This window comes from Natrix helvetica (assembly GCF_964273705.1).
Source record: "Natrix helvetica genome assembly, chromosome: 2".
NCBI lineage: Eukaryota > Metazoa > Chordata > Lepidosauria > Squamata > Natricidae > Natrix > Natrix helvetica.
The window spans coordinates 115330746-115353024 of record NC_138552.1 but is presented as its reverse complement, the minus strand read 5'-3'; the positions used below and the strand labels follow the sequence as shown (position 1 = coordinate 115353024).

General features: G+C 38.8%; 1 protein-coding gene across 6 annotated transcripts in view; it reads left to right on the top strand.

Moving 5' to 3' along the window:
- The first annotated feature begins 226 nt into the window (after positions 1 to 226).
- Positions 227 to 22279, top strand: part of RIMKLB (ribosomal modification protein rimK like family member B) — an 83551-nt gene continuing 61498 nt past the window's right edge. For all 6 annotated transcript variants that reach the window (XM_081941805.1, XM_081941809.1, XM_081941808.1 and 3 more), the window contains exons 1-4: positions 227 to 839; positions 1460 to 1884; positions 5668 to 5887; positions 21790 to 22020. In XM_081941805.1, coding sequence (XP_081797931.1) covers positions 5713 to 5887; positions 21790 to 22020 — 406 coding nt within the window. In that variant the 5' untranslated portion in view covers positions 227 to 839; positions 1460 to 1884; positions 5668 to 5712. The remainder of the gene's footprint in view (positions 840 to 1459; positions 1885 to 5667; positions 5888 to 21789; positions 22021 to 22279) is intronic.

The window sequence follows — 22279 nt, the reverse complement described above, 5'->3', positions numbered from 1 at the left end:
GACTCCCCTTGTGCCTCACGTACGCGTGCTCCCCTCCTCCCTTTAACGACTACAGCTGCTTCTGAGGAGACAGCACCCAACTGGGGCGGGGGAGGGGAAAGATCTCTGCGCTTTACCGCTCCCTGCGCGGGATTGGTTGGAGGAAGGGGAGGGGGCTTTCATCTAACGGGCGCGCGCGAAATGGGGCGTCCTCGAATACGCTGCGTGTGCCGACCGCGCCCCCTCCTTTTGCCGTGCGCGCGCTAGCGGCGTCTTCCGATCCCTCCCTCCGACCCTAGCAGGCTAGGCAAGCAGCTAGGCAAGTAGGGCGGGCAGCCGATATCGGAGGTGGCGGTTTCTGGGGGACTGCGAGCGCGATTCAGGCGACCGCGGGAGCCCTACGGGTGGGCAGAGGCGCTGCCTCTCTCCCCTTAGTCGTGGGGAAGAAATTAATTTCGCTGGTTCGTCTATAATACCAAGGTTGGGCACGTCAGCTCCCCCTTCCATCATCAGCCTCTTGCTCACGATCTTGGTGGGGGAGAGCGCACGGGGCTGGAGAGGCCGATTTCGGCACCTCCCCCCTTTTTTCGTTTTTCCAATTTAGATCATTATCATATTGTCGGGAAATAATTCTGATACTACCGACCGAGATTTGAATAGTGCCACATTTGCGGGATTCATCGAGTCTTTAGTCTTTGCTGAAGCGTGTCCATTTTCCCAGTCCTTTTATGTCTCCCCACATTTATTTTATTGGCACCCATTTATAATATTCGAGGGGAGGTGTTGGATTCCCCGCCTAATCTTCCTAAAATCCAGAGTCCTGTCCAGGAGGAGGAGGAGACGACGGAAAGAGCAACCAGGTTAGTGATGACTTGTCGAAAGCCTTTCGACTAGAAATTGCCTCATCTTCTTTCTGTGTTCAGGAAGGGAAATGTGCATACGTATGTTATTTTAGAATTCTTTGTCTGAGTACTGATGCTTAAGTGTTAATGGTGACATGCAATCGTAGCTGTGTGAAAAATATTTCTTGCTAGTTTTATATTACAACAAAGCCTCTTCTGTTGTACTTATCTTTGGATAGAAGAAGATAGTCTGCTGCATAGAAAATACTTTCTTGAACTGTGCTGTTTTAAAATACGTTTGTAATGAAATAAGTATTCTGTTAAACCACGAATTGCCCCTTCAGGCTTGCAGTTTTACTCATGGTCAATTTGCCTTTTTTTTCTTTCAATTTAATTTTTTTGTACTTATAAGAGGGTTTTGAAGGTATGTTTTTGCTAAATGATTCAAAAGATTTTTATCTCATTAGAGTCATATCACATTTTCATGAGTAGCTAGTTTCATTTTGTCCAGTTTGAATGCTGCCTTAGGATCTTAATCAAACCTAATTTTAGATTATACATTTAAAATCACTTTTTTTCCAATAAGGCCTTAAATGTAGAAAGCTAACCTGAATTCTCTTTTTTTTCTTGTTTTCCAGATACTGGTGATGTACAGTCTTTGTAAGGGCCCTGTTCTGAGGAAGATCCAAACAAGGCATTTATGTGCTTTGACTGCTTAGTCTTCTAAGCTTAATATTCTTTTTTCCTTTGTTTATTCTCCTTTCCATGGATGTAATTTGAGGATTAAACCTCCCAACCAAATTACTTTAGTCATCAGAACAACGGTTAGGTGTGGACCATCAGAGTGTCAGGCAAAAACAATTCCCATGACACCTTTCTTTTTTTGGAGGTTCAATGACCAAATCATTCTTGAAGAGTCAAAAGGCATTGAAAGGACTTGATTATCCTCCAAGGGGGTGGTAAAAGGGAGAGGAAAAAAAGAAAGTTCCAGAAATACCTCTTCTCAGAAAGGAGAGCAGAAGCAACAATTCATAAGCATTACTGTTTTTCCCACCTTTGTCTGGTAAGTTATACTCTGATTTTTTCCTCCACCCTACTCCTGTTTTAGGAAACAGTGCTAGATTAAGAAAGGGAAGGAAAGGAAAAGGGGAGGAGTATTGAGCATGGTCTTATACAATAATTTGGCATTCGGTTATGCAGTGTAGATGTTCAAATAGCTTGTGTCCTGAATAGACCTCTCAACAAAAAGAAGAAACACAGAATGCAGAGGAACTTCCTACAATCCTAAAGAAAGTAAAAATTGAGTTGTTCTTTCTGATGTGTGGAATTATGGGAAATAATTTAAAGGGTAATTAGCTTCATAAGTAGCTGAAAATAATTGGCTAGGTTTTCCCTTATGGACAAGTGAGAAGAAAAAGTTCAAAAAAAGATGTCACAGTTGGCTGAACAGTGCAGGAGAAATATTCCCTCTACACCAGGATGTGGCGTCCTTTGCAAATAAAAGAAGTTAGAGGAGGCATATAAGTAGATTGATGCAGTCAAAAAGCATGTTTGATCACCTGGTTCCTGTGGATATTTCTCTAAAAGGAGTAGCAGTTGATGACTGGCTAATGTTTATGTTACCTTTTTTGTAATGATATTTAATTTAAAACTTACATCAGTGCATACATATAAAAGACAAATTAATGCAAAATTGGAATTAATATTTTTAGTTCAACTAGATTTTTATTTTGCAAATTCTGAATATTTCTTATATAAAACAACATTTTCAATAAATATGTTTTATATAGTTTGCACCAAATCTGTATTGATTCTTTTCACCTATTGATTTTTAATGTTACATGTTTTAAATGTAGTTTTTTAAAATAAGTGTTTATAAACAACAGATTAGGATTTTAAACTACTATACCACAGATAATATTTGGAATTCTCTATTCTCTTTCTCCAAACGTGGTTCTCTCAAATTAAATAAAATATGTTCATCCTGTCATATGATAAAGGGATTATCTCACTTTTTCCCAGGACATAAATATTTCAGTTGATTAAATTATTCCCAGGGAAACTAACTGCAAAGAAACATTATTTTTATATAGTGTTTGACTGTATCAAGATACCATGCTTCTTGTTGTGGTGGGAAAAATAGGAAGAAGTATTAGATAGGTTGCTGCTTTGAGTTATTTATAAAAATAATAAGGGGAAAATAAAAATGAACAAATGCAATATAACTATATCTTACATATAAAATAGCTTTAAAAATGTAACATTTAAACAGGTAGGTTTCTTTTAATGGATTAATCATATATGATACTGTGCAAAAAGTACTGGTCATCTGAATTTTGAGGAACTTAATATTGGATCCATGTTCCAAATTATTATTGTACTATGCACAGAATTTATACTATATATGCTTGATTACATCTTTATAATCTAAATTCTTGATTTAAGACCATCAGTCTAGATTTTAACTCCCACAACTATATATGTAAGTAACACTGACAAATATAGGACAGAATTCTGTTCTGTCATGATGGATCATACATCGAAGATTATCTGTATAGGAATTAGCACAATATTAATATTTGAAAGTCATTGAGTAACAGGAGCCCATTCCTGCAGGCTTGGAAACATGGCAAAAGTAACATCAATTTTATTCTTATTTATATTTCATATTTTAAGATATTAAAACCTTTGTTTCGTGCATTGGCAATCTTTAAAGGGGCCCTATCATAATTTAGTGCAATGTCAAGTGAACAATACTCACAAATGAAACATGTTTTGTTTTGCATTTTTAAAATTAAAAATTTGAAATCTTATTCTACACAAAACAGATTTTGTGAAATGTAGGTGCCTAGATTGTGACTGTCATTAATTTTTAATGTGACAGTTAACACTTTTTCTGTATATGTTTTTCATATAGTGCAGCAAGCATACTAGAGATGGTAACTCCAAACATACTTTGTATGTGTCCCTGAACCTCTTATTTATATTCTCCCACACTGAAAAATATCTCTGAAGACATAATGCCAGATTTTAAACATAAACAACTAAATGACTTTCCACCAACATTTGGTGAAAAATAAAAAAAATGTGGTATTCTTTTGGCAAGCTTAGCACATCTAGAAAAGTGAAACTGCCCAAAGCAACTAAGAAGATTTTGCCAATCTAATTCTTAATGGCATTATTAACTTCCAAACTGCACACTGCATCAGATTACTTAAAAATGTTTTAAATAAAAAATGTAGTCCCTATTCACTCAAAGATTATCCACTTTTGTATAGTTCTCTTTCCCCCCAAAAGGTAGGCTAAATCTGAATCCCCGAATTTAGCCTGTTACCATAAACTTCAAAACAAATAAATTGATTTTAACAGTACAGATTCAAAGAAGATATCACAAGGAAGTAAAAATAGCACCCAGCAAAGTTGCGATATGGAGTATATAAATAATAAGGTCTAGCAACTGATGTGGATCAGTTGCTAGATCAGAGATGTTTGTAAAAAAATTCAGGTGGCATAAATAGAATAGTGGCAGAACAAATGGGAGAGTACTTTGTCTATGAGTAAACCAAGAAAAAAATGAAAGCTTTGTCACTTGCCTTGATTTTTCTATCCTGCATGAGGAGTATGCAGATTCCATTACTTGTCTCCATAAATGCATAGTTGATGAAAATAAGAGCTGAATTGATAACTTTAGAAGTATACTAAATATGTATTGAATGTATGCAGTCACCCACCACTTTATACACACGCATATTATTTTTAATAATATTTTATACATATTTAAAATATTGATAATAGTAGTAAAATATAATGCAAATTTAAATTTAAAGAGGAAGGAAGAATAAAGTGAAGAAAAATCAAAGTGGGAATATAATAAAGAAAAAGAACATATGTGCATACTATATATATGATTTCCAATATTCATCACACGTATAAACAAATGTAGTGGCTTTCCACTTCTATCAAGGCTACAAGGAAATATATCCTATCCCTTATCCACAAAACATCAACTTTTCAGTCAAGTCATCAGCCAAAAGTCTAAAGTGTGGGACAATTTTCAAAAGTGATTAGAAAATGAAGTTGTGAAGTTAGTATCTTTAAAAACTCTGCCAATGTTGCAATCAAGAATGCTGATCCCTTCATTTCCCAGCACTGAGACACACAAAAAAACACTGTTCCTTGTATGAAGCAGCCATCTGGAACATATAGGTGCTGTCTCATCCTAATCCAGAAAAGTTCCAAGAAACCAGAGTTGACTCACCAGTTTTTTGGTCTTTTTTGTGGTCATTTGCAGAGCTGTTTTCGGTTTGCCATTATCTCCCCTGGAAATCCTCTATCTTAAACCTATGGCTTGGGGCACTAATAAGAAATAAATAGATAAAAATATAGCAAAACACTAAATAATAAAGATAGGAGGCAAGGTAAAACACACAATCAGCATAATCAAGATATGTGCTGAACCATGTACCCTAGGCCCACAGATCTGTATTAATTCTACTCCAAAAGAAATTCTTTTGGATGGGCAGAGATGTCATTTTTGAATCTCAATAACAATTTTCCTTAAGATTCAAGTACTTTTCTTGTTCCTTATTTTTAAATTTTTCTTAAACAGGTAATCCTGTTATCCTGATTTCTATAAAACTGAACCAAAAAATAAAAACCCTAAAATATTAAATGGTTTCCATAATTTTAATTAAAATATTTTTTTCTTTGTTCCTTCTACTCAGCTCCAATTTGAGCAAGAAACAGGTGGAACATTAGCTTTTACCAAATTTTACAAGAAAATGAATTGTCATTTGGAATGGTTTATATGTAAGCGCGAGCTAAGTTTCTTACTTATATTTTTTAGATCTTCCTTTCAAAGGATACCTAAAGTCTGCAGAAGTACTTCAAGATGTGTAGTTCTGTTATTCCCAGGCTCTGGTTTTTAACAGATCGACGTATCCGAGAAGATTATCCTCAGCAGGAAATTCTAAGGGCACTTAAAGCCAAATGTTGTGAAGAGGATCTAGACTTCCGAGCTTTGCTGATGGATGAAGTGGTCTTGACCATTGAGCAAGGAAATCTGGGTAAGAATACTATATAGAAGATATGAATTGATGACTGTTAGTAGAGTATGGAGGAGAATATTTATAGCTCAGGGTTGAAATGAGGGGTCCTTGGTGCTCTCTGAGCTTGCTTGTTTTCATGCAGATGTTTCATTACCCAAACTAGGTAACATCATCAATGCTAGTCTGAGTATGGAAATCTCAGAAATGATTGTATTTGGTCAGCCTGGCATTGTCTCTTGTTCTTTTGGAAAATAAAGCAGATTAATAATTAAAATGGTAGCCACATCAGAACCCAAGGGGGATTATAAAAGCCTCAAGGGGTGGGGTATCAACCTACAGTGCTATGTAATATAAATGTGTTACCAGCTCTGTCCTGGCATTGGACATTTTTCCGTATTACAAGGCATATTTCTATTGTGCTGTACCATCAGTATATTTCAACTGCAGTGAAAAACTTCCTACTACAGTTTTCCCTACTCTGAGCCCACCTGATTTTTGGACTAATTCCCAGAATTCTCAGTATTGGTTGGAATGGCTGGGAGTAGCTCAATTAAATGAAATGATTATTTTTGAATTTCATTTTTCCCCCCAAATGAAAGTTATGTCATCTTCAAAATGTTCATCCTGAAGAAAGTGAATTGATTTCTGAGTCAATGTTCCACAAGAAATTTGCAGAGAGGTAATATCTAAGTGTACATATATTAATACCCATCAAAAAGTTATTAATGTGGATTTATTTCATTTATGTAATTTGTATCCATTATAATCAGCTGGTTGACAGATTTTACAAGAACATAATACAAATAAACCACTCATGTTAAGAATAAAATAGTTTAAAATTATTATAAATATATACTAATGTATGCCCACAATAAAAGAAAATAAATTTCAGAAAATATTCAAGCAGCAAAAATAATAGAATATTAATGGTGTACTTCAGTCTTCATTAGAAACAATACATGTAGTTTTCTAATGGTCATTAGCAACTGTTTGAAATCAAAACCTTGCTGAATAAATTAATGTCCTTGTTCGAAGTTACAGCTGTTGTTGCACTCATGGTCACATAATAAAAAGTCAAGCACTTACGACTGCAGGGGTGCTCCAATTCTCCACATGTCTATGTCTTCCAGATCTAGGTTGTCCTGCACAGCAGCAGTAGGCAGCCCTCTATATCAGCCCTAGCCTGCTACTGCCACTCAAATGCCACCAGTGTATTCTCCAAGGTGCGCGTGCTTTGGTGAATGGCACAATTGCCCTTACTGCCCAATACTCATGAAGTTTTGCTTTGTTCTGTCTACCTTCATGTGTTTTTCTCTTGCTGTTAAGTGGCTTGCAATGACCTATCTGAGGCAGCTCTTGGAGCCTTTTCACTCATGACTTTGGAAACCCCCATAAGCCCTGCATGAATAGAGCCCATTCTTTGGAAACTTCTGGAAGCCCCGTTTGACTTTGGAAGCCTCTGGAAGCCCTGCATGACTTTAGAAGTCTCTGGAAGCACCATATAAATAGGCTCTTTTCTTGAACTTTCGGAGGCTTCTGAATCATGCAGGGCTTCCAGAGGCTTCTGAACTCATGGATCTTCTGAAGTCATGTGCAAACAAGTTCTGTTCTTCAGAAGCTTCAGGAAATCCCACTTGACTTCAGAAGTCAACAGAAGTCACACACAAATTTGGAAGCCTCTGGAAGTCCTGCACAGACGGGGGCTTCTGAAGAATTGGACAATAAGTCAACCCCCTATTCTGAAAAACGGGTATTGTGCCCAATCTTTTCTTGAAAATTTCCAGTGATGGGAGCACCCACATCTTCAGGAAGCAAGATGTTCCGTTGATTAATTTTCTCATTGTCAGGTAATCTTTCCCTAGTTCTAGGTTGGATCTCTCTTTAATGAGTTTTTACCCATTGCTGCTTATGGGGCTTCTGGGGCTTTGGAGAAAAAATTGACCCCCTCTTCTCTGACTGTCCATCAAGCAAGGAGAGACCACTATCATGTCACCCCTAATCCTTCTCTTTGATTGGTTCCACATACATACTTTAGACATTCATGGTATGGTTTAGCCTCCAGAACACTCATCATCTTTGTTGCTCTTCTTCATACTCTTTTTAGGGTCTCAGGGTCTTTTTTGTATCATGGCAACCAGACCTGAAGGCAGTATTCCAAGTGTGCTCTTGCTAGTGCAGTATAAAGCGATACTATAACTTCTGGTTTTGATGCTGTTCCTCTATTGATGCAACCTAGGGCTGTATTGGCTTTCTTTGGCAGCTGCAACACTCTGCTAACTCAGTACTTAAATGGTGGTCCACTAGAACACCTCTCAGTTACTACTGTTGAGCCAACTATTGCCTATTCTATACCTGTGCATTTGATTTCTCTTGCCTAAGTGTAGGATCTTATTTTTCTCATCACTGAAATACATCTTGTTGAATAGGGCCCAATGCTGAAGTTTGTCAAGATCCTTCTGAACCTTGAGTCAATCTTCCAAAGTGTTAGCAATTCCCCCCAACTTGGTGTCACCTGCAAATTTGATGAGTCCCCCTTTTATCTAGATCTTTTATGAAGAAGTTGAAGAGCACTGACCAGGACAGAACTTTGAGGTATCCCACTGCATGTATCCCTCCATGTACATGCAGTTTTGTTAAGGGCTACACACTGCAATTAGTCAGCTAATTGTGAATTCATCAAGTAGTAGTACTGTCTGTCCAACATCGTTCCATCTTATGAAGAAGTAGGCTGTGGTCTATTTTATTAAATGCCTTAACTGTAGCTTAAGTATACTACAGGTAGTCCTCGATTTACAACAGTTCATTTAGTGACTGTTCAAAGTTACAAAAGCACTGAAAAAAGTGACTCATGACCAATTTTCACTCTTATGACCATTGCAGCGTCCCCATGATCATGTGATTAAAAACTCAGGTGCTTGGGAACTGACTTATATTTATGATGGTTGCAGTGCCTCGGGGTCATGCGATCACTGTGCAACCTTCTGACAAGCAAAGTCAATGGGGAAACCAGATTCAGTTAATAACCATGTTACTATCTTAATAATGGCAGTGATTCACTTAACAACTGTGGCAAGAAATGTCATAAAATGGGGCAAAACTCACTTAACAAATATCTCACTTTGCAATAGAAATTTTGGGCTCAATTGTGGTTGTTGAAGACCACCTGTATATCCACATCATTTTACTGACCCACTAATTTAGTCACTATGAAAAAAGGCAACAAGGTTTGTCTGGCATGATCTATTTTTAAGAAACTCACGTTTCTTAAACCTCTGGAAATCTCTTTGTGTATTTCTAGATTCTTACAAAAGTGGTGTTTTATCTTTTCCAGGATTTTCCCAGATATTAAAGTCAAACTGATTGGTCTGTAGTTTCCTGGTTCCACTTTTTTTTCCTGTTTTGAAGATTAGAATCATGTCAGCTCTTTTCCAATCTTCTAGTAATTGTGCCATGCTCTAGAATCCTTGAAATATTTTGTTCAGTGGTTCCAAATTTAAAATCAAATTGGAAAGAATTCTGAAAATGGATCCATTATGTTTTTTCCTCCACATTACCAAAGATATACTCCATTAATCCTTTTTAGGCCCAGTACTCTTTATCTTCATAAATGACTTAGATGAGGGAATAGAAGGAGAACTTATCAAATTTACAGATGATATTAAGCTGGCAGGAATAGCCAACACCCTAGAAGATAGGCTCAAGATCCAGATGGATTTTGACAGACTTGAACACTGGGCCATATCTAACAAAATGAAATTCAATGTAGAGAAAAGTAAAGTCTTACACTTGGGCAAGAAAAACCAAAAGTACACATGTAGACTGGGTGAAACCAGGCGTAATAGCAGGGACTGTGAGAGGGATCTTGGAGTCTTAATGGACAACCAGCTAAATATGAGCCAGCAATGTGCAGCGGCTGTCAAAAAAGCCAATGCAATCCTAAACTGCATTAACAGGGGGATACAATCAAGATCAAGTGAGGTACTAATACCACTCTATAAAGCTTTAGTAAGGCTACACCTAAAATACTGCATCCAATTTTGGTCACCACACTATAAAAAAAGATGTTGAGACTCTAGAAAAAGCGCAGAGGAGAGCAACCAGGATGATTAGGGGACTGGAGCCGAAAACATATGAAGAATGGTTACAGGAATTGGGCATGACTAGTGAAGAGAAGGACCAGGGGAGACATAATAACAGTGTTCCAATATTTGAGGGGCTGCCACAGAAAGGAAGGGGTCAAACTATTTTCCAAAGCACCTGAAGGCCAGATAAGGAATAATGGATGGAAACTGATCAAGGGGAGATTCAACCTAGACATAAGGATAATTTTTTCTGAGAACAATCAATCAATGGACAGCTTGCCTTTGTATAACTGGGATATCAGTGGCAATGCTGTTAAGCAGGTTTTCCATTTTAAGTATCTAGGTATCCAATTTCAGAACACTGGTGCCTGGACTAGACATTGAACCCAGGTGCTGAACTCGGCCTCCTGTAGTCACCAGCAGATTTTAAGTTTCTTTTATACCCAGGGTGGCCAGTTCATTCCTTCAGTCCTACGTATTAACAAAGCCAAAACACTGACCCAAACTCTTTACTGCATTCCCATATGGATACGGGGCTTCAAGGACTGCATTGAAAGAACCCAGGCTGCTTTCCTTAGAAAACTTCTGGGTCTTCCTCCTTGTGTTGGTTTTGCCCCGATATACCTGGAACTAGGCATTCGATCGGTGGAATGTATGGCCTGGATAAACACCTTTAAATTGTGGTTTCGGGTGCTCTTTCTGGCAGTTCCTGGCAGCTACCTCTCCCTGGTGTTCACGGACTCCCATATTTCTCGCTGGGAGAAAGAGCTGCTGAAGAAACTTCATCTGCTAGGTTTCACGGAGGATGCCTTGGGAAACTATGACCTCAAGGATGCCCAATTTAGGATAGTCCAATGGCTCGTGGACATTGATTTACAATATCTATGAGCCAGAGCCAATAAAACTTGCTCCCCCCTGACTCTCAACCAAGTTAATAACTATGGATTGAGGATGGCTTCCTATTTTTATACCCTAACCATTCCCAAGTATAGAAGAGCTTTTTCCCTAGCTCGCTTCAATGTCTTGCCCTCAGCACTTCTGGATGGTCGCTACAAGAGGCTCCCGATTAATAAGCGGCTGTGCCCTTGTGACAGAGCCGAGGTTGAGACAGCGGAGCATGTCCTTCTATTTTGCCCTATGTATAGCGCTGACAGATCTAGGTTACTGTCTCTTCCTGAAATCGTCCCTTCTGGTCCTGATGGCTGTGATTTGTTTGTGCATTGCCTTGGGGATGTCTCCTCGTACATCACCTCTCAGGTTTCCAGGTTTTTCTTGAGAGCGGTGACCATTAGAGGAGAGAGCTGTAACCTCCTTTATTTGGGCTTTTGGTGACTGGCTGCTGTGTCTCTTTTGTACTGTTCGTGTTTTGGTCTATGACTGTAAATAAAGTATTATTATTATTATTATTATTATTATTATTATTATTATTCCTTCGGAAGTTGTGGGAACTTCATCACTGGAGGTTTTCAAGAAGAGATTGGACTGCCATTTGTCAGAAATGGTGTAGGGTCTCCTGCTTGGGCGGAGGGTTGGACTAGATAACTTACAACAGGGATCACCAACCTTTCGAACCTCAGGGATCACTAAATTCATAATTTTAAATCCTGCGGCCCACTAATATGATCTGCCTAATGACTGGCTGGGTAGGCATGGCTAGGTGGTCATGTGACTGGGTGGGCATGACCAATTCGATGTCACTTACGTTGAGGGGTGCCTTGACAGCAGTGACGTGCGGTGAGGTTCATGGCTGGTGAGGCTGGTGACGTCATTAAACCGCGTGGTTGCTCCGATCGCACGGGCGCAGCCCAACCGGAGAAGTTTCTCTTCTCAGAAATATCTTCTAAGTGGAGCTCCTGAAAGGGACAGGCAGGCTGCCACAGCTCCACTGAGTAGACATTTCTGAGAAGAGAAACTTCTCCTTTCTCCTCCTCCCCCCCCCCCCCCCCCAACTTCCTTCTAGCACTGATGATGTTACCTAGGCATTTTTTGCATTGGACGAGCCCGGGATCCTTGCAAGGGGAATGGGACCACGTGTGCAGGAGGCTCCTCAGCACCAGCCTCAGATCAGCGTGAGCTGTGGTCCCCTTCCCTGCACACGTGGCCCCATTCCCCTCCTTCCTGAGCCAACATGAAGGGGACCGTGGCTGCGCTGATCTGATGCTGGCGCTGAGGAGCCTCCTGCACACGTGGTCCCATTCCCCTTGCAAGGATCCCGGGCTCGCCCAATGCAAAAAATGGTGAGATTGGCGCACTTGGGGCTGCTGCTGCAATGTCCAGGGAGGCTAAACCAAGCCGCGCGCCTCTCCCAGCCACTTTCACGGCTTCCCGGAGTAATTTTTTTTTTATTTTCATGATGAGAGTGGTGAGGCTCTGCCTCCCCTGACTGTACGTCACTGCTTGACAGCCTCTACTCACACATCCCCTCCCAGCCACTCCTCGCCTGCCTGCCAAGGCTCCTTAGAGTTGTTGGAGCTAAGCAGCTACCATGAGAAAGAGTTGCCAAAACAACTGGCTCAGTTCAAATTCTGACCAAGAAGGAGGCTCAGCAGAAGCACCTCACTGAGGACTACCAGCATAGGCTTTCCAAGCAGAGGGAAGACCTGCGGGAGTGCAAGGCCAGATACCGGCGCCTGGAGGCTCAGCAGGCTGAGGTGGTCAGCCAGTTCCAGGCCATGATGCAGTTCCACTGCAACAAGACCCTCCAGCTCTTTGCCACCAGCAGCACTTCCCTCCAGCCTTCGCCCAAAACCCCACACCAGGAGGCTGAAGCAGACCCCAAGTTGGAATTTCTGCCCCCCCCTCCAACCCACACAAAAAGTCCCCAAAGGATAAGACACTCTGCAACAACACAAATGTTCATTGCATGTATCCGACTCAGGGGCTGTAGTTTGAGGACTCCTGATTTAGTGCAATGTAAAAAATGCAAATAATTTTTCTGTGGACCACCAACATTTTCTCGCGGGCCATGGGATTTCTTGGACCACCAACATTTTCTCACAGGTCCACGGACCACCAATTGGTGACTGCTGATTTACAAAATCCCTTCCAGCTCTGTTAATCTAATCTAATCCCATGAAAGAGATTCATTGTTTAACTTTAAACAGTTTGACGGAACTGCAGGTCTCCTATTAATTATCAACTGTGTCAACTGCTTCTTTAAACTAAAGACAAAATATTGGGGGGAGGGGGCGTGCAGAATAGTATAAACAGACTTGTTCATATATCTGTACATGTTCTCTGTGTCTCAAGTATGCTTATGACTCTTAAAATCTTGCCAAAAGAAAAGTTTTTCATTCTGTCAGCTAGTTGCACTCTGGATTGTTACTGAAAATAGGAAGATGTCAAAATAGTGAGACTTTAAAAAAATTCTGTCATATCTATTCAGGTACAAAGCTAAGAGATACTGCTAGAGCAGTGATGGCGAACCTATGGCACGCGTGCCACAAGTGGCACGCGGTGCCATTTGTCAGGGCATGCGAGGTGCTGTCCAGTAAGCTGGCCAGCGCGCATGCGCGCGCTGGCCAGGTGAGTTCACCCTTTTAAAAACTATTTTTTGCCTTCCCCAGGCTCCAGAGGCTTTATAGGAGCTTGGGGAGGGCAAAAAGAGCCCCCCCCCGCCCCTCCCAGAGGCTTCAGGGACCGTCCGGAGGCTTCCCTGTAGCCTTCGGAGCACTTAAAACGACCCTCCGAGCAAACCAGATGTGACTTCTGGTTTGCTCGGAGGGTGGTTTTAAGCGCAGACGGTCCCTGAAGCCTCCGGAGGGCCTCCGGGGGGGCGGGGGAGGCTCTTTTCACCCTCCCCAGGCTCCTATAAAGCCTCTGGAGCCTGGGGAGGGCGAAAAAAGCATGTAAAAATGGGGGGGTCTCGCATTTTGCGCGCATGCGCACTGGGGGAGTCACGCATTGCATTATGGGTGCGGCACGCCTGTACACGACCCCCCTGCGCTTCCCCCACTTGTGGCACGCGAGCCAAAAAAGGTTCGCCATCGCTGTGCTAGAGGTATGCTTGTTTCACAGGTATTTGGACTAGAAATGTGGCTTTCAGTTGCCATTTGTAAGCAAATGAATGGGGAAAGAAAAATTATAACTGTTGAAATAAATGTCTTTTTGTTCATTTCTTGTGGAATATCCCATGGTAATGTCTTTATATTAAGATGATTTTTTTCCATCAGTTAACAATTATGTTTGTGTAACTTCATTTTTATGTCAAGTTTTTTATTTTATATTGTTGATACATACGTATCAGTGTGTGAACAGCGCGACACCTGGGTACCATACATTTAGTACAGATAAACATAATGTTGCTACTCATAGTTATTACAATTCTTTTTTCTTGTTTTATGTGTTTTAAACATATCTAATGCCACCACCATTCAATTTCTAAACCTCATTATTACATATATCTTGTTATATTAAAATATGTATATTGTTGTTCCCCTTCCCCTCTTATTTCTATATCTATTCTTTCTTATTTTTCCCATTAGTTCATTTAAACATAAGTAACATTTCTTTTCACCATTATTTATTATCCCCTGTCTTATATTTAATATTTTTAAAATTACTCATTTTGCCACTGTGCTTTCAATATCCCAAATATCCAAAACTACTAATCAATCCAATTATGAATAGTATTCAATTGATTTTGGGATTATATCTCCAACTCCCCACAGTTTCTAGTCCTTGAAGTTTGACATTCACAATATATTTTAACACACTGTTAATATTAATAATACATTTAAATTTCCTAATCCTGAACTTCTACCTTTGACCATTAGCTTATTTTTAAATATAATTAATTCTACTTCTCTGTTAGTATATATACTATTATTTTCCCTATTATTTTCGGGGAAACAGGGTAGTCTTTTTGGAGTTCCATCATATGTTAACTTTTTAATCCCTCTTTTCTTTCTCTCTCTTGGAAATTTATAGTTTTTTGTAGTGTTTTTATATCCACTAAATTTTCCTTTCAAATTGCCCTTTCATGTTGCCCTAACCATAACCCTTTAGCTCTTTCTGCTGCATCACCCCTAGTTCTTTTTTTGAAGAGATTTTGTTTTTTCCCCCCCTCTGGGCTTTTCTTTTTGTGAAGAGATTTTCCTTTTTTTTCTATATTCCTTTTTTTTCTCTATTCTTTTATAAACTTTTAAAATATTATCAACTTGATTCCTACTTATCAGTCCTTTCTCTCCATTATCTTTATTTTCTTGCATCTTATTTTGATTTTTTCCCTTCCACTGCTTCTTCTAATTTTCCATCTATTTCCTAAATATCTTGTTCATCTTCCTCCTCCAATTGTTGCGGGCACTCATTTTTTTGGCCTTAGGCACTCGCCTTGCTCCTTATTGTTCTTTATAGTTTCATGCATATTTTTAAGCATCAAAATTATTTCTTCATATCCCTCTCTTATCATCTGGTAATCCATTTTATTACAATTCTGTAAAAATTACTCAACATACCTCTGTGATTCAAATGACTCAATATTTAAACACTCCTACAGAACCAGTTATTAGTAAAACTTAATCATTCTCATAGTTATGTCTCCCTGTCCCCTAAGTTTATAATTTTTAAAATTCTTTGGTATTTTATAGTCTTTTAATTTTTCAATTATCTGTTTTCCCGATTTTAAAGTTTTGTTTAATTTTCCTTCTTTTCTCTTTTCTTCAATCCCTTTTCTTTTCTAACCTCGTTTGGTGTTCTGTCAAATAATATTAGTAGTCCAGTTCAAATTAATCCACTGTGTTTTCTCCAATCTTTCGAGTCCTCAGTCGAATAATTGATTTTTAAGTGGGTAGCTCCAGCGTTTCAGAAGTGCTAGGTCTCTGCTATTAAAAATAGTTGTGAACCTCTCTTTTCCTGGATATTCTTTTGGGGTTAAGACTGAAATAAAAAGAATTCTCACCCAGTTTATGCTCCAGTTTATAACAAAGTCTGCCCCTGCACTGTGTTTAGATAGTCGTCTTCTCTTCCACCTTTGTGGCAGCCATCTTAAACTGCCTCTTTTTCCCGATGTGGCATAAAGGGAAAAAGCTCTGGGGCTCAACAGGAGATTGCAATCTCTCCTGCGACCTCACAGATCACTCCTCCTTAGCTTCACTGCCCCTACAGGGCAGCTTTGGCTCCTTCTGGAGCCCACAAACAGGGAGAAAACCTGCATAGGAACGGAGGTGACCATTCTCTGTGACTGGTCACTGGGAGGCTCCACTCATCTCCCTTATTTTGATGGCGTTCTAATGCACTTCTAGACAGGAAATTAGCATTTAATTTTATTTCCCTTCCTCTTTATGCACACATTTAGATGGTTTGAGACAACACTTTTGTTTAGTTATTTTCTTCTAGGAAACTTTAACCCTTTTTAATGTATTAACTTTTCTTCCTATTTTCATTTTACTATGATTATAAGGTGGAGACTATGATTCTAAGGTGGACTTAAAATAAAGTTTCCTTCAAGGAGCTTGGTCATGCATGTGCCAATTTTTCAGACTAGGAGATGCTTAAACAAACAATTTTGTGCTCACAAATCTGGTGCTTAATTATCTTTTCCAGATTTTTCCAGATATTGATATCAAGCTGATTAGCCTGCAATTTCCTGGGCCCATTTCCCCTTTTTAATAGATTGGAACTACAAAAGCTCTTTTCCAGTCTTCTGATAGTTCTCCTATGCTACAGGAGCTTTGAAATGTGTTCCATGGTTCCGAGATCTCGTTTGCCAGCTCCCTTGGAACACTGGGATATAAACCATCTGATCCAGGTGATCTCTTACCAATTCCTTGCCTATTTTGACTTGCAATTCTCTCTCGGTGCTTGCTTTTAATATATTGGGCTATTTCTTCCTTTGCATAAAGACAGATGCAAAGAAGGAATTAATTTAGGTTTTTTTTAGTTTATTGTCATTGCACCTCGTACAACGAAATTAAATGCCATCTTCAGTCTACATTATAACTAAAAAAATAAAACACAAACACACATCCTTCACATTCTATACAACTGAATTGAAAACCTGATTAATATTACACTATACAGTAGAATTCAATATAGTTACTGCCCTGGGATAGAAACTGTTTTTTAGCCTATTTGTCCTTGTTTTTATTATCCTGGACCATCTGCCAGATGGTAAAAAAAGGGTGCCCAGGATGAGTTGATCTTCAAGAATGCTTTGAACTTTCTTAAGGCAGCGGGATCTATAAAGCTCTTCCAAAGAGGGGAGAGGGCAACCAATGATCCTCTGGGCAATTACGTTAACCCTCTGGAGTGCTGTCCTATCTGCCACTGTACAATTGGCAAGCCCACAGGTGCAGTAAGTTAAAATATTCTCTATGGTGCAGCAGTAGAAAGTCAACAGCAGTTTTTCATTCAGTTGTTTCCTGGGAAGTCTCAGGTAGTATAATCTCTGCTGGGCACTTTTGACCAGCGCTGCAATGTGTGTGCCCCTGGTCAGGTCCTCTTATGATAACACCCAGAAACTTAAAACTGGCCACTTGCTCCACTTGTTCTCCATTGATAAGCCAGGGCGGGGTGCCTGATCTGTTCCTTCTATAGTCCAGTATAAGGTCCTTCGCCTTAAGGATCAAGTTATTGTCTCCACATCACGAAAGCAACCTGTCTTCATCATCTCGATAGGCAGACTCAGACACACACACGCACCCAGAGATGAGTCCCACCACTGTTGTATCATCGGCAAATTTAGTAATAGTATTACTAGCGTGAGTGGGAATGCAGTCATGCACATAAAAAGTGTAGAGTAAGGGACTCAACACGCAACTCTGGTGTACCAGTGTTAAGAATAAGGGCTGAAGAGATATGATTACCTAATCTGACCCTCTGAGAGTGGCAAGACAGGAAATCCATAATCCAAAGGCAAACTGATGTGCTATCTTCCTGCTGCCTATCACTTTCTTGCCATCCGCTTCCATTAGTGGACCTTCCTTGACTTTCTAATGTAAGGAACAACTTTACATATTGATTTTTGTTGTTATTTTTGGCATTTGTTGCAAGTCTTAGTTCATTCTGGACCTTAGTTTTCTTAACTCCCTCTGCAGATTTGGGCTGGTATTCTGCTTTAGTTACCTGCTCCTCTTGGCATTGTTGCCAAATGAATTATTTTTTGCCAAGGTGTATGTTCCATATTTGGGATATTGCCATTATCAGCTGATTTCAGGTATGCGGAAATATTGGAAGAAACATTTGTTTTTATTTCACTCTCATTCATGTTTTTAAAATATGTAACTTTTTAAATTAGAGCAAAAAGCAAATACCTTTCAAAACTGAACTTCTTTGAAGTGTCATTCTTCACTAGAAGAATGATCAGAGCTTTCTTAAAAGATATATTAGTGCATTGTAATAACTAATAAATAGCTTGTCAGTGCAGGAATCACTATGACCAGGATATTTTTTTCAAGAATTATCACAGCTGTACAATCCAGTATCATCATACAGAAGTCCAAAAGCAAGGATGGTAGTATGGAGTCTTGAAAATCCTCATTGTGCAAGTATACATGTACTTTTTGTTTTTGTTTAATTATATTTCACTGAGTAAATTAGAGATAACAGTCTTTGTAAGCGTAGTCCGTCATGTATATCATAGCATCACAAATTCTAAAAACAGAATTGTAGAAAAGGAAAATAATGATTTTACCTACGTATAAGTTTTTCTTACACTTGGCTCCCAACCTCAGGATGTTCCTGGGTGAAATGTACCAATTATTTTTAATAAGAATGGTGCTTTGGTGTGAAACAACACAATTCCTCATCCACAATTTTACTTGGGAAAATAAAAAAGTGTTTAGACAAATATAAAATAGGAGAAAACAAAAAGTGGAGATTGTAACAGTCTCCATAAAGCATCATGTAGAATCAATTAAAAATAACAATGCCAGCTATTTAAGATAATACAATAATACAACTTACTCCTATGTTTATAACTATCCCAATTTCAAATTAAACTAGCTGTTTGAAATATATAATGACATTAAAGTCTAATTGAACTTTAACTATCCTAATGAATTTATTGATATTTTAGAAAATCCCAAGGGAGAAGCATGGGAGACTTGTCCAAAAGTCAATAAGAGTTGAAATACTAAACAGGGCAATAGATGATGGTTAGATATATAATACTTATTAATATGGTAATTGCTTCATGAAGGATTGGAAAATAGAGGTAGAAGGTAGAGATTGGGAAAATAGTATGATTGTATCCCTCTGTTAATACAATTTAGGATTGCATTGGCATTTTTTGGCGGCTGCAGCACACTGTTAACTCATATTTAATTGGTTGTCCACTGAGACTCCAAGATCCCTCTCACAGTTACTGCTATGAAACCTGGTTTCACCCAGTCTATATGTGTATTGTTGGTTTTTGGAAACCAATTGTTCATAGTAGTTCAGCTAGCATAATATTAAAACATCTTTAAAAGCATTTCAGTCAAAATATAGGCTGTGGTCCAGAATCTTTCTTTCTACCCTCACAAGGTCCTTATATACAGTACATAACTGCCATACTTGCAGTGCTGTGTTTGCATTTGTACATATGGTGGATAACTAGCCACATTGACAGTATCAAATTATCTGCATGCCAAATTAGAACTGACCTTTAGTATGTATAGGATAATAGCCTTCTAGTTTAGCTATAAAGATTCTTGTTTGGTTTGGTGTCGCTTTATTAAGTTAAACTTTCCTTGAAATTAGTGCAACTCTATGCAATAAACATCTAAGCGCAACTCAGCAGCAATGCAGTAGTGCTTGCGTTGCAGCTAATGAAATATCTTGTAGCAAAATCTGCCCTTTACAGTTATGTTCTTTCTGTAACATTTTGAAAAATCAGGATTAAAAGAAGGACGATGAATGAATTGGTTTGGTTTTTGTGTTTTTTAAGCATCGATATGAAAAAATGTCTAGATAGGCAGAGCAAAAAGAATTACGGTATAAGCTGTGTATAATTATAGCCTTTTATATTTACTATAGAGTGAACTTTGAAATGTATGTGGGTTATGTTGATAACTGGAGAAACTAGGAAGTATGCTTCTGGCTTAGTGCTTGAAGAAAAATCTCATCACCTCCTTTGTAAGACATGTTCAGTTGTTAGGATACCAAGGAAAAGGGCTTCCTAGAATTGCCCTGTTAGCAACAGGACTGCTGCAATATATTGACTCACTCTCAAAATATCTTTTTAAAAAAGACATTGTTAATCTTCTGCTTTTATTTTTCAAATGAACATAAATCTTTACTTTTACAGAAAACAGGAGAAAAATACGTAATTTAATTTTTTCAAATTTATAAAACTCACCAAGGTGACACTAGACAGAAAACAGAATTTTTAAAACAGCAGTATAAATAATAAGTAACAAAGTATTTAGAAAAAATGTGGAATAAACAGCATCACCACCAGATGGATTTGCATCTGGCTAACCATCTGCACTCAATGGGGCCAGATCAGAGGTGGGATTCTATCAGTTTGGCCCGGTAGAATGGAGCAATGTTCTCTATTCTTCAGTGGTTCTCAATCTTTTCTTCACTGCCCCTCCCCCAAATAACTCAAATGTCAGGCCTCGGAACCATCTTTTGCATTGGGCCTTCAGACCTGCCACATTTAATACTGTGGGAAATTGGGAGGGGGGATTCATATGGAGTGTGATAGATATAGTCAAAATGACATTCCTTTCTCAAAGTCAAGGACATCTTGCCCTGCACCGGGAGTGGTGTGACTGGGAGGCATCTCCAGTTGGGACAGGGCCTGATTAGACCACGTGATGGACATGTGGGTGCTGGGCAGGGAATTGAACTTTCATTTGGGTGCATGAAAGAAGAATGAAATCTATAATTATCCCCTTTCTTCACCCTTTACTTTTTATAAGAAGGCTGGTGAATAAGAAGTTTTAAACTAAATTTTGTGCAAGACAAAAAAAATGTTCGTTCTTGACCTTGCATAGAGCTTTGTAAAAACAAAAATAAGCAGTGTAATTGGAAAGACTATTGACGCATAACTTTCACAGATTTAATTGTCTACATATTAAGGGAAATGTATAAAATATTAAGCTAGTATTCAAACTTAAAAAAGGCAAAAAAAAGGTCTGGAGTGTATGACCGCCTTAACCATAATACAGCAATTGAAGAATACAATAAAATTCAGTTGAGTGCTGAAGATGTTACATGGTTGAGTAATGAAAGCAAACTGTAAAGTTCAGAGAGCACCAAGGACTGCACAACACAATTCAACAAAATACAATTTCTTAAAAAGGAAAAGAAGTAATAAAAAGTCAGGAGTTCATGTTCAGATACAATGGAGCTAGATATTTACTACTGAGTAACAGAAATTTCCCCAAATATCAGTATGCAGATAGTTCAAAGTTCACAATGTTCAAAATTGAAAATTGCCATTTCAAAGACACCAAACTCAGAAAAGAACACACTGTACTTGAAAATGTTGTTCTGAGCTTGGAAGAAAACAGCAGTTCTAAGTTATGTTTTTTTAAGAGTCCCAGTGTCCATAACTGGCTTGTTAGTGTTTTAATTCATTCAAGACACACAGAGGATATAGTGTGTGTGTATGTATATATTTTAAGTGCAATAAATACTACGGGGTCCCCAATCCCTGGTACCAGTATTGGTCCATGGCCTGTTAGGAACTGGGCTGCATAAATGGCAGGCGAGCAAGTCCTTTGGTGTTTGTGTGAAAATCATGTAAAACCTAATACAATGGGGCATGATATAGTGTAACAGCTATGTGTCATTTTCCAAAAGTTAAAGGAGCTGGATATACCATTCTAATAGATTAAATATAGTGCTTTTTCTTTATTAACTATGATTTTAATCAAATTTGCATCTTTTTGTTACTCTTTTCTGCAGGTCTTCGGGTCAGTGGGGAACTCATCACTGCTTACCCGCAAGTAGTAGTGGTTCGTGTACCAACCCCATGGGTGCAGAGTGATAGTGATATTACAGTCCTTCGCCATCTGGAGAAGATGGGCTGCCGGCTAATGAACCGTCCACAAGCCATACTTAATTGTGTCAACAAGTTCTGGACATTCCAAGAATTGGCTGGTCACGGTGTACCTCTTCCAGACACCTTTTCTTATGGTAAGCCAAGAAAAACTCCACAATTATTATGCATTTGTGAAATATTAACTGAAACTAATATTAAGTGCATCATCAGATTTTGTGTTGACAGGAAATAACCCAACATACAGATCCCTAGTAATTTAGTTTTAGCACAAGCAGCTTCCTGCAACTGAGAGTTTGTCATGTGTTTGTGTGTGTGTGTGTGTGTGTACATATATTCCCTCCATTTAAATCCAAGGAATAGCATTAAATATGCATAGGGTTGGATTAGAAGACC